The sequence below is a fragment of the Oncorhynchus mykiss genome, chromosome 2, assembly GCF_057628025.1.
Source record: "Oncorhynchus mykiss isolate SJ-2025 chromosome 2, ASM5762802v1, whole genome shotgun sequence".
Lineage (NCBI taxonomy): Eukaryota > Metazoa > Chordata > Actinopteri > Salmoniformes > Salmonidae > Oncorhynchus > Oncorhynchus mykiss.
Window position 1 is genome coordinate 21,116,962 of NC_143023.1, and position 13,616 is coordinate 21,130,577.

The window sequence follows — 13,616 nt, forward strand, 5'->3', positions numbered from 1 at the left end:
CTCATGCTTTAGCATCCTCTCTAATAGTGTATCATTACTGTTTCTATTGCAATGCCAATATATATGCATTTATACAGTATGTACTTTCATACTTTCATCACCACTAACTTTACAGAGATCTCGCTCTCCCTCCCTCTCTCTCATCCTCCAGTTCGTCAATCTTTGCAGCAGTGGCCTTCTACATGAAGCACCTAGGAGTGAAGTCCAGGGTAGCTGACAGTAAGAAGTCCAGAGGGTTCTTCAGGAGACCCCTTGGGAAGGTGAGTCTCTGTCTGTCTGGTTGACAGCTAGCTGGACACGGTCCCCAATCCATACCACACACCAACCTATCCAGTATTATTAGACTGTTCTTGTCATAATGCGCTCTCTCTTTGTCTCTCTTCCTCCCTCTCAGAATAAGAAGAGTGAGGAGTCCACTAAATCTAAACAGAAGGGGGGTTTTCCCAACATCCTCAGCGCCGCCGGTGGCTGGATTGCTGGCAGCAGTACGTACCAGTAGTGTCATAATATGACATGAGATTGTACTTTATCAATACCCAAGGGGAAATGAGTTTGTCTTCCTTACATCGTTAAAAAACAGTACATACTGTATACACTACTAAATACATACTGCATACTGAAGGTACAGAGAAACAGAGTGGATGACATATCGTATAAGCTATGTCAGGTGTTTGATTATCGATCGCCATCTAAAAGTGGGTCTACCAGAATGACCGTAGTGCCTGTATAAGTCTTTGTAGAATTTAAAAGAACCCGTTGTCTTGCCCTGTGTTCTTCTTTCAGCTGAGGTCAAACTTCCTAAAGTGGAGGCTGAAGGTACCACCGTCTGGCTCTCATCTCCTCTTCCCCACCCCTTTATCTCTAGAATGGTTTAGTCCTTACTAATCAACTCCAATGCATGTTTGCATGTACCAAATCAAACCTGGAAGGGGATCTGAGGGGAATGCCGAGTTTTTGATTTGTTGACTTACTGTTTTGCGTCTGTTTTGCGTCTAGGTGTAGATTATATGGCATGATCTGTAATCACTGGTGTTTTGATAGTTGGACTCACCACACACGCTACAGCTGGGACGAAGAAACAAACATCTGTGATTTTGCTATACAATGTTCCTGTAGATTGTTCTCTAAACCGTTGTTTGGTCAATGGTAATAGCCTATGTGTTAAGTTGATACCTGCAGAAATGTGACGTTTGGTGCAACTTTGAAATTTGATGTTTGGAGAAACGCGGACAACCACCATCGGTCTAGTGCTGGAAAGTTGTTGTAGGATGTTAGCCTACATTTACTGATCGATGAATCAAATAGCCTACTTGTCTAATATAGCAACAACATCACTAGCTAAGTGTTTTGAGTTCCAACTGCCATCTCAGTTGTCTTACTTGGCACTGGAAATCAATAGTCAAAAGCCCTCCCGCTAATGTAAAGTAGCCTAACTGTCTCTTTAAAACGTTTAGTTTTATTGTTGTAGGCTATTTATTGTTATCGAGCAAAATAGTTACATTCATCACATTATCACTTTTTGTCCATCTCGCCCAGCTCTAGCACCTCCCCCAAACATGATTTATTGCTGATTTATCATTATTCAAACAATTGGTCAATGTATCACAACATGGATTTGTGTCCATCTCGCCCAGCTCTCTCACACACACACACACACACACACACACACACACACACACACACACACACACACACCCTGAGAATGATTAACCCTCCTCTCTCACCACAGATCCACTGATTACCCTATACTCATCCTGTCTGTCTCTGTTTGTCTCTCTCATAGTCTCTCTCATAGAAATGCCTCTGACTGTTTTGACTCTTTTTTTTTCTCCTCAATGTCATCCCTTTTACCATCTATTTCTCTCTCTCTCTCTCTCTCTCTCTCTCTCTCTCTCTCTCTCTCTCTCTCTCTCTCTCTCTCTCTCTCTCTCTCTCTCTCTCTCTCTCTCTCTCTCTCTCTCTCTCTCTCTCTCTCTCTCTCTCTCTCTCTCTCTCTCTCTCTCTCTCTCTCTCTCTCTCTCTCTCTCTCTCTCTCTCTCTCTCTCTCTCTCAGTGGATAAAGAGAAGGTGAATCAGGAGCGTAAGGTTTCCAGCGGCCTCGCCCCCTCTCGAGGCTCCTCCACCCCTGATGCTGCTCCTCCAGCATTAAACAGGAAGTCTGTTTCCACAGGATCCTCCCCCCATCAGGGTTTGGAGGTCAGCGAGGGCTCAGGAGTTCACATCAGTGTGACCTCCAGCCCAGACTTCTCCCACAGCGAGATAGGTAAGGCTGATTGGACGGATACATGGTAGCATAGCACCACCCAACCTAACTTAGGGTGTAGTCAGTGAGGTGAATCTGAAATGTGTTTCCTTTGCTCCTCTCCCAGGTCTGTTCAGCAGCCGTTCGGACCCCCATTTGGTGGCGGAGGGGGGTGAGCTGTCCCCCGGGGGGATGGCAGGGGGGCTGGCTGTATGGGAGCCCCCCTCACCCAATGAACCCCCCCTGGAGGAAAACCTGGACAAAGACAGGTGAGGAAGAAATAGAGGAAGAGAGAGGTAAAAAAAAAAAAAATATGGAGTAGATGAGATGTATAAAACCAAAGACCAACATAGACCCAACACTGTTCGGGAAGATGTTGAACATAGTCAAACAGTTTAAAAAGGTTAGGGGTCAGTGGCTATGCTAAGGCTGAGGAAGCGTGGTAAAACTCCCTCAGTGTCTCTGTCCGTCCCTGCTGTGTACTGTGCTGCCTAGCCTACCTACCACACCTTAACCCTGTCCTGCCAGAGCAGCTCCATGTAGCGAAGACCCACCCAGCATTTGGAGATGGACCCTTACTGGGGCTACAGGGACCTGGTCTTCCCCTCCAGCCCCCAACCCCTCCTCCTCCCTTCTCCTCTACCACAAATCTCTTGTTTTGTTTACCTGTTCTCCACTTTCTCTCTGTGTGTGTCCATCATTTTTCATGTTTGTGTTTGCTCTGCTGTCTCCTTGTTTGTGCGATGCTGACTTTGTGCGATGCTGACTCTGCTCAGTTATTCAGAGCAAGTTAAGTGTATAATAGTTAACATTGTACTGTAGTGTGTCATCTTGTCTGTGTGTCTGCAGGCTAGACTCAAGTACCAGAGCTGGGGAAAGCTGGTATAACGTTATGTTGTCTGGGGTTGTGCGTCTGTCTGATTTGGGCATTCATTGTGCTATATTTGGTTTGTAGAGCATTGTATCTCTACAGGCTTAAGTTCATTAAGTTGGCTTTTACTGTGCTTCAGTCGTGCGGTCCAGCTTTAGATTTGTCTGTTGTCGGCTTTATCCCAGTCCTACTGTAGGTCAAGCAGTGAGGTCTGGTTCACTTTCATGTCTGTTGCTTGCAGAAGGCATCAGTATGTGTGGTTCTATAGGGTTCCGCTATGTTCTGTTGTCCAGTCTTCACAGGGCTTCATGTGGTACCATGTTCAGGACAGCATGGGCGTGCTTTGCTTTCTGTGGTTTTACAGTGCGTTCAGTGCTGCTAGGCTCTGTCTGTGTGCTGCAGCGGTTAATGGGGAGAGTTGGAGGTTTGTAGAAAGGGGTTACTGTGTTACTGTTGAATGGTTGTGGTGGTTATGTAACTGTCCTGTCCCGTGTTTTTACAGACGCAAGACAAGGTGGGTTTCTACTTCTCTGCGACAGGGATACGGACACGCACTGGGCCTCATATTGATAACACACAGTCCATCCTGCATTACTGCACGCACACACACACACACACAAACACACACTGCATGGCTAAGTATTGTTTATCCTGTACCTTGGGACTGACGTGAGTGGGCTGTGATGTTAGAGAATAATAGTCTTCTTGTCAGTGTGTGTGTGAGATTGGAGGGTTGATAAGCCCAATTGATTGCCATTTAACACTGCGTAATTGAAAGGCCTTGGTACACAGACACACTGAGATGTTACTAAGGACCGCTTTCTTAACTTATAGTGTTGAGATAGATGGGCTTCCAATGTGTTTCTAATAGGGCTAGTCATTAAGCAGTAACCCAGGACTGTGTGGAGTGTCTCTGCTTCCAATGTGTTTCTAATAGGGCTAGTCATTAAGCAGTAACCCAGGACTGTGTGGAGTGTCTCTGCTTCCAATGTATTTCTAATAGGGCTAGTCATTAAGCAGTAACCCAGGACTGTGTGGAGTGTCTCTATGCTCCTGAGTCTAACCATCCATTCTCTGTCACATCTCTTGTGTGCTTTTCTTTTGATCCTCTACATTCCTTTGACATCACATTGACTTCCTCTGTAATGGTTCTCCTGCTTGGATCCACTTTATCCTAATATCTCCCCTGTCTTTGTTGTTCCACTCTGTACTTTTTGGTTTGGTCTTTTGGACCATTTCCTTGTGGTTCCTGTACTCCTCACTCTGTCTGTCTCTCTACTTCCTCCCCTGCCTTCCTCCTTATACTACCATCCTCCTTGTATTTTTCCCACCCACTGGCCCTCTCGCTCTCCTCTCTCCCTTCGATGTACTCTCCCCCTCCCTCCCCTCCCTCCCTCCCCAGGCGTGTGGGACGCAGTGAGAGTGCTCGTGTGGACAGACATTCCTACCGTCGCCGTGGCTCCTCCCGGGCCAAACAGTCGCGTTCCCGTAGCGACGTGGACCTGCAAGCCGCCGCCACGGCAGCACATTCCTCCCCGACCTCTCCCCACCCCTCGTAAGGCAGACCCCCTATCCCCCCTTCTCTCATGGGTCGAGAGAGGAGCACAGCCACAGACTGACATGGTCACAAGCAAACTGACAGACTATACTAAATGATAGACAGACTGACTGACTGACTGTAGTAACTGATGGACAGGCAGACTGACTGACTGTAGTAACTGATGGACAGGCAGACTGACTGACTATAGTAACTGATGGACAGGCAGACTGACTGACTGTAGTAACTGATGGACAGGCTGATAGATTCACTGACATTACTGATCAACTAACTTTGCTTTTTCTGACTGCCTGATGTCTAACTAAGACAGAAAGGCTGAGTGAGAGTGAATGGAAGCTTCTTCCACTGTGTCCCCAGCAGCTTCATTAAGACAGGAAGAGATCCATGCTGAGTGACACAGCTTGACTGGAGGAGGAGGGTCAGAGCCGGAGTTATTTTCTTAGTCAGGGCTACAGTACTAACTGTAACTACGTGTAATGTTAGTGCTGTGTGTGGATTATGTAGACTTTGAACCAGCCAATAGCGTAATGTCCCAATCCAAATGCTTCTCAACCCAAGCAGGTTTTTCTAGCTTCGCGTTAGATTATTTTGATATTATCGCCCATACCCTTTATCCCCATACCCTTATACCTGCCCCTCTCCTCCTCCTCTGTCCTCCTCTCTTCTATCAGTGTTGATGAAGGGGTGTTACTGCCCGAGGGTGTGCTCCCAGGTCTTTCCCTCTCTGGCCCCACCCCCCAGCAGGAGGAACAGGACCCTCGCCTCCTGGAGCTGGAGCAGGACCCGCCCAACTGGAGAGAACACACCCCCCCAGACACGCTCAAAGACCTCAGCAAGAAGGAGACCAAGCGGCAGGAGGTCATCAATGGTGAGGAGGGACTGGGGGAGGGGTGGGGGATGGAGGGATCCAGCCAACGGAGGAGGAAGTAAACTACTTGCGATGTAAGAATGAGCTGCTGCTCATCTGATGCAAAATATTGTGAATTAATTGTCACTAGAGTAATCTCTCTCTCTCTCTCAGAGTTGTTTGCGACGGAGCACGCCCATGTGCGCATGCTGAGTGTTCTGCAGACAGTGTTCTGGAAGCCTTTGGAGAGAGAGGAACTCATGACCGCCACAGAGCTGGCCACCATCTTCCCCAGCCTGGACGAGATCATAGACATGCACTGTGAGTACGGTTCCAACGCTGCTTGACCGTAGTATCACCATAACCCCCGCTACAGTACAACCACATGACCAATGTACTGCCACTGTAACCCCAACTACAGTACAACCACATGACCAATGTACTGCCACTGTAACCCCCTCTACAGTACAACCACATGACCAATGTACTGCCACTGTAACCCCCTCTACAATACAACCACATGACCAATGTACTGCCACTGTAACCCCCTCTACAGTACAACCACATGACCAATGTACTGCCACTGTAACCCCCTCTACAATACAACCACATGACCAATGTACTGCCACTGTAACCCCCTCTACAGTACAACCACATGACCAATGTACTGCCACTGTAACCCCAACTACAGTACAACCACATGACCAATGTACTGCCACTGTAACCCCCTCTACAGTACAACCACATGACCAATGTACTGCCACTGTAACCCCCTCTACAGTACAACCACATGACCAATGTACTGCCACTGTAACCCCCTCTACAATACAACCACATGACCAATGTACTGCCACTGTAACCCCCTCTACAGTACAACCACATGACCAATGTACTGCCACTGTAACCCCAACTACAGTACAACCACATGACCAATGTACTGCCACTGTAACCCCCTCTACAGTACAACCACATGACCAATGTACTGCCACTGTAACCCCCTCTACAATACAACCACATGACCAATGTACTGCCACTGTAACCCCAACTACAGTACGACCGTAACCCCCTCTACAGTACAACCACATGACCAATGTACTGCCACTGTAACCCCAACTACAGTACAACCACATGACCAATGTACTGCCACTGTAACTCCCTCTACAATACAACCACATGACCAATGTACTGCCACTGTAACCCCCTCTACAGTACAACCACATGACCAATGTACTGCCACTGTAACCCCCTCTACAATACAACCACATGACCAATGTACTGCCACTGTAACCCCCTCTACAGTACAACCACATGACCAATGTACTGCCACTGTAACCCCAACTACAGTACGACCGTAACCCCCGCTACAATACAACCACATGACCAATGTACTGCCACTGTAACCCCCGCTACAGTACAACCACATGACCAATGTACTGCCACTGTAACCCCAACTACAGTACGACCGTAACCCCCTCTACAGTACAACCACATGACCAATGTACTGCCACTGTAACCCCCGCTACAGTACAACCACATGACCAATGTACTGCCACTGTAACCCAAACTACAGTACGACCGTAACCCCCTCTACAGTACAACCACATGACCAATGTACTGCCACTGTAACCCCAACTACAGTACGACCGTAACCCCCTCTACAGTACAACCACATGACCAATGTACTGCCACTGTAACCCCAACTACAGTACAACCACATGACCAATGTACTGCCACTGTAACCCCAACTACAGTACAACCACATGACCAATGTACTGCCACTGTAACCCCAACTACAGTACAACCACATGACCAATGTACTGCCACTGTAACCCCAACTACAGTACAACCACATGACCAATGTACTGCCACTGTATCCCCAACTACAGTACAACCACATGACCAATGTACTGCCACTGTAACCCCCTCTACAATACAACCACATGACCAATGTACTGCCACTGTAACCCCAACTACAGTACAACCACATGACCAATGTACTGCCACTGTAACCCCAACTACAGTACAACCACATGACCAATGTACTGCCACTGTAACCCCAACTACAGTACAACCACATGACCAATGTACTGCCACTGTAACCCCCTCTACAATACAACCACATGACCAATGTACTGCCACTGTAACCCCAACTACAGTACGACCGTAACCCCCTCTACAGTACAACCACATGACCAATGTACTGCCACTGTAACCCCAACTACAGTACAACCACATGACCAATGTACTGCCACTGTAACCCCCTCTACAATACAACCACATGACCAATGTACTGCCACTGTAACCCCCTCTACAGTACAACCACATGACCAATGTACTGCCACTGTAACCCCCTCTACAATACAACCACATGACCAATGTACTGCCACTGTAACCCCCTCTACAGTACAACCACATGACCAATGTACTGCCACTGTAACCCCAACTACAGTACGACCGTAACCCCCTCTACAGTACAACCACATGACCAATGTACTGCCACTGTAACCCCCTCTACAGTACAACCACATGACCAATGTACTGCCACTGTAACCCCCTCTACAATACAACCACATGACCAATGTACTGCCACTGTAACCCCCTCTACAGTACAACCACATGACCAATGTACTGCCACTGTAACCCCAACTACAGTACGACCGTAACCCCCGCTACAATACAACCACATGACCAATGTACTGCCACTGTAACCCCCGCTACAGTACAACCACATGACCAATGTACTGCCACTGTAACCCCAACTACAGTACGACCGTAACCCCCTCTACAGTACAACCACATGACCAATGTACTGCCACTGTAACCCCCGCTACAGTACAACCACATGACCAATGTACTGCCACTGTAACCCAAACTACAGTACGACCGTAACCCCCTCTACAGTACAACCACATGACCAATGTACTGCCACTGTAACCCCAACTACAGTACGACCGTAACCCCCTCTACAGTACAACCACATGACCAATGTACTGCCACTGTAACCCCAACTACAGTACAACCACATGACCAATGTACTGCCACTGTAACCCCAACTACAGTACAACCACATGACCAATGTACTGCCACTGTAACCCCAACTACAGTACAACCACATGACCAATGTACTGCCACTGTAACCCCAACTACAGTACAACCACATGACCAATGTACTGCCACTGTATCCCCAACTACAGTACAACCACATGACCAATGTACTGCCACTGTAACCCCCTCTACAATACAACCACATGACCAATGTACTGCCACTGTAACCCCAACTACAGTACAACCACATGACCAATGTACTGCCACTGTAACCCCAACTACAGTACAACCACATGACCAATGTACTGCCACTGTAACCCCAACTACAGTACAACCACATGACCAATGTACTGCCACTGTAACCCCCTCTACAATACAACCACATGACCAATGTACTGCCACTGTAACCCCAACTACAGTACGACCGTAACCCCCTCTACAGTACAACCACATGACCAATGTACTGCCACTGTAACCCCAACTACAGTACAACCACATGACCAATGTACTGCCACTGTAACCCCCTCTACAATACAACCACATGACCAATGTACTGCCACTGTAACCCCCTCTACAGTACAACCACATGACCAATGTACTGCCACTGTAACCCCCTCTACAATACAACCACATGACCAATGTACTGCCACTGTAACCCCCTCTACAGTACAACCACATGACCAATGTACTGCCACTGTAACCCCAACTACAGTACGACCGTAACCCCCGCTACAATACAACCACATGACCAATGTACTGCCACTGTAACCCCCGCTACAGTACAACCACATGACCAATGTACTGCCACTGTAACCCCAACTACAGTACGACCGTAACCCCCTCTACAGTACAACCACATGACCAATGTACTGCCACTGTAACCCCCGCTACAGTACAACCACATGACCAATGTACTGCCACTGTAACCCCAACTACAGTACGACCGTAACCCCCTCTACAGTACAACCACATGACCAATGTACTGCCACTGTAACCCCAACTACAGTACGACCGTAACCCCCTCTACAGTACAACCACATGACCAATGTACTGCCACTGTAACCCCAACTACAGTACAACCACATGACCAATGTACTGCCACTGTAACCCCAACTACAGTACAACCACATGACCAATGTACTGCCACTGTAACCCCAACTACAGTACAACCACATGACCAATGTACTGCCACTGTAACCCCAACTACAGTACAACCACATGACCAATGTACTGCCACTGTATCCCCAACTACAGTACAACCACATGACCAATGTACTGCCACTGTAACCCCCTCTACAATACAACCACATGACCAATGTACTGCCACTGTAACCCCAACTACAGTACAACCACATGACCAATGTACTGCCACTGTAACCCCAACTACAGTACAACCACATGACCAATGTACTGCCACTGTAACCCCAACTACAGTACAACCACATGACCAATGTACTGCCACTGTAACCCCAACTACAGTACAACCACATGACCAATGTACTGCCACTGTAACCCCAACTACAGTACAACCACATGACCAATGTACTGCCACTGGATGACCGTAACCCCAACTACAGTACGACCGCATTACCAATGTACTGCCACTGGACGACCGTAACCCCAACTACAGTACGACCGCAAAACCCCTGACATACAACCACACTTACACTACATGACTGCCACTGCATGGCTGTGACCGTTACCCGACAACAGCACTTCTACAGTTCTGATACTGGCTGAAGTCAGTCTGACCAATGTAAATTGTTGGCAAGACCTCACGATACGATGTTACCATGATACTTAGGTTCTGATATGATCTGTATTGCAATTCTCACAATTCTTTATGTATTGCAGTTCGATTCTGTAATTGTATTGCAATTCCATGTTCCAGACATACTGTATTGCTCACCATATGTCTGCTGCAGGAGGACGAGAGCCATGAGAAAACAAGTTTTGATCAATCATGGAAATAAATGTGCTGAAAACAAATTGTCTCCTTATTTAAAAAGAAGATGGAGAACAAGCTATGATGGGAAAATACAAGCTATGATGGGAAAATACAGGAACTTTGGTGCAACTACTGCACAAATAATATTGCGATACTGTCAAAATGATACCGGCATATCTTCCAAAATGATATCCTGATATTTAAATGTTTTGATATTTTCCCCTCGTCACTAGTAAATGAACCCTAGTGTAACTTTAACCCAACCATAAATTGACCTCAGTCTGACCATAATAACCCAACCATAAGTCTACCCCAGTCCAACCACTGTGTTCCCTGTGTGTTTCTGTGCAGATGCTTTCTACGAGCACCTGAAGAAGCTGCGTCAGCACAATTTCATCGTCAAGGCCATCGGAACCACGTTACTCAATAGGGTAAGGAACAGGTCACCTTCCATCACTCCCCCTTTCTGTGCCCCTCACTGCCCTCTCTCTCTCTGCCCATCACCCCATCTCAGCCTAAACCCCTCATCCCTTATATGAAGTGGATACTTAGGGAAATGGATCCCTAAAGAAAGCTTTTAATCTCTCCCTCTCTCACTTTCTCTCTCTGTCTAGTTTGGAGGGACGGAGGGTGAGTGGTTTCAGAAGCTGACGTCTAGGTTCTGTAGTCACCAGACGTGGGCCCTGGAACAGCTGAAGATGAGACAGAAGAAAGACCCTCGTTTCAACTCCTTCATACTGGAGGCAGAGAGTCGGCCTCAGTGTCGTAGGCTGCAGCTGAAGGACATCATCCCCACTGAGATGCAGAGGCTCACCAAATACCCCCTACTGCTGGAAAACATTGCCAAGTGCACAGGTCTGTATGTCCTTCCCTGCTCACATTCAGATAAACAGAGAGAGTGTGTGTTGTGACATGTGTTGTGTGTATTCCTGTAGAGGACACCTTGGAGAAGGAGAGTATTCAGCAGAGTGCAGAGTGCTGTAGGAAGATCCTCAACCACGTCAACGAGGAGGTCAAACAGATGGAGAACCTGCTGGTGAGACACACACACACACACACACTACTATTACAACTGCTACTACAACAACAACAAGTGTCTGAGGTAAAGTATAAATTATTTCTCTCTCTCCCTCCAGACCCTGAAAGACTACCAGCGCAGGCTGGACACCTCAGGACTCAAACCCAGTAACGAGCTGTACCTGGAGTACAAGGTGACTGACAATAGTGAGGGCTTCTTGTAGTGTGGTCCAGTGCTCTTCATGCTATCCTTTCTACAGTTGTCCCGTTCTCTCATTCTTTATCAGTCTCTATTGTTCTCTTCTCTCTCAGTACCTTGACCTGGCCCAGAGAAGGATGATCTATGAGGGGCCTCTGACCTGGAGAGTGACCAAGGAGAAAACATTAGGTGCACTATCAACTCTACAAACATTAGTTTGTTTTAATGTATGAACCAATCGTCTGATTTCATTTTACACAAACCCAAGCTGTTGTTCGTCTGCTGTTCACTTCCTGCCCCACTCTCCTCCTCCTCTCCTCCTCCTCTCCACCCTGTTCCTGCCCCACTCTCCTCCTCCTCTCCTCCTCCTCTCCACCCTGTTCCTGCCCCACTTTCCTCCTTCTCTCCTCTCCACCCTGTTCCTGCCCCACTCTCCTCCTCCTCTCCACCCTGTTCCTGTCCCCCTCTCAGAAGTGCAGTGTGTGTTGTTGGGGGATCTGTTGGTGCTGTTACAGAAGCAGGATGATAAGATGGTGTTGAAGTGTCAGAGTAAGAGTAACATCGCTGTTCAGGAGGGAAAGCAGATGCTCAGCCCTATCATCAAACTAGACTCTGCCTTCCTCCGAGAGGTGGCCACAGGTGAGACACGCACATCTTTAAATACTTAATTTGAATGCACAAATCACATTACAGTCCCGAAGGATTCAAACATTTCAAAGATTCACAGATACATGGACACACGTAGTGTCAAAGCACCTTCTCCACACAGCTAGGCTGTCCATGATTGCCGAGAAAGAGCAGTACCTTGCTAGCTGCTTTGCCTTTTTCCCTATGCAGTCCTGCAATCTGATGGCCATGCACAGTTAGCCTATGTACACGGTCAAAAGCTGTTCAGGCATGACTCAAGAGGTTGGTATTTCAGAAACTTGACGGCACAGGGTCTGATCCATGTAAGAGTCAAAAGAGCAACCCACTTCCAAAAAGAGCATCTGTCTCCGGCCTCCCCCCACAACAACAACACCTGCCATATTTGGTATTCAAGAAAACACATCATCAACATGGAGCCACACACACACACACACACACACACACAAACACATTGCAGGAATATGTCATCTCTATCCCCCTCTCTTCTGTCCCTCTGTCAGACCGTAAGGCCTTCTACGTGATCTTCACCTGGGACAGCGGGGCTCAGATCTACGAACTGGTGGCTCAATCTGTCGGGGAGAGGAAGAAGTGAGTGTGGGAGAGAAGGGTTTGGGAAGAGGAGAGTAGGAGAGAAGGGGAGGGGAGAGGGAGAAGTGAGTGTGGGAGAGAAGGGTTTGGAAAGAGGAGAGGAGGGGAGAAGGGGAGGGGAGAGGGAGAAGTGAGTGTGGGAGAGAAGGGTTTGGGAAGAGGAGAGAAGGGGAGAGGGAGAAGTGAGTGTGGGAGAGAAGGGTTTGGGAAGAGGAGAGAAGGGGAGAGGGAGAAGTGAGTGTGGGAGAGAAGGGTTTGGGAAGAAGAGAGGGAGGGAGGGGAGAGGGAGAAGTGAGTGTGGGAGAGAAGGGTTTGGGAAGAGGAGAGAGGTTTATGGGGAGGGAGGAGGAGAGGTGGAAGATATAAAGATGAAGCACCAACTGTAGTGGTGATGTGGCTTTGTTGTGTGAAGCTGGACAGATGTGATCAAGATGGCGGTAGATGAGCTGAAGAAGACAGGACCTCCATCTGACCTGAAGAGAGGAAACAGTATCTTAACTGGAGGAGGAGGAAACCCATACAGCCCCACCACGTGAGTCAACACAGCTCTGAGTGTGCACTGTTATAAGCCAGTCCTCTGAGCACTGATCACATTTTAGTCATTTAGCAGACGCTCTTATCCAGAGTGACTTAACGGAGCAATTAGGATTTAA

General features: G+C 47.8%; 1 protein-coding gene across 10 annotated transcripts in view; it reads left to right on the plus strand.

Annotated features, from left to right (window-relative positions):
* The window catches only part of arhgef1b (Rho guanine nucleotide exchange factor (GEF) 1b), a 62,614-nt gene that overhangs the window by 33,404 nt on the left and 15,594 nt on the right, over positions 1-13,616 (plus strand). For 2 of the 10 annotated variants that reach the window (XM_090192310.1, XM_090192351.1), the window contains 17 exons: positions 152-260; positions 395-485; positions 784-816; positions 2,054-2,263; positions 2,370-2,511; positions 3,616-3,627; positions 4,516-4,668; positions 5,343-5,539; positions 5,693-5,839; positions 10,863-10,942; positions 11,126-11,366; positions 11,447-11,547; positions 11,648-11,722; positions 11,841-11,916; positions 12,199-12,366; positions 12,876-12,963; positions 13,376-13,495. In XM_090192310.1, coding sequence (XP_090048436.1) covers positions 152-260; positions 395-485; positions 784-816; positions 2,054-2,263; positions 2,370-2,511; positions 3,616-3,627; positions 4,516-4,668; positions 5,343-5,539; positions 5,693-5,839; positions 10,863-10,942; positions 11,126-11,366; positions 11,447-11,547; positions 11,648-11,722; positions 11,841-11,916; positions 12,199-12,366; positions 12,876-12,963; positions 13,376-13,495 — 2,043 coding nt within the window. The remainder of the gene's footprint in view (positions 1-151; positions 261-394; positions 486-783; positions 817-2,053; positions 2,264-2,369; positions 2,512-3,615; positions 3,628-4,515; positions 4,669-5,342; positions 5,540-5,692; positions 5,840-10,862; positions 10,943-11,125; positions 11,367-11,446; positions 11,548-11,647; positions 11,723-11,840; positions 11,917-12,198; positions 12,367-12,875; positions 12,964-13,375; positions 13,496-13,616) is intronic. The other 8 variants (XM_090192317.1, XM_090192355.1, XM_090192327.1 and 5 more) reach the window with 5 other exon arrangements.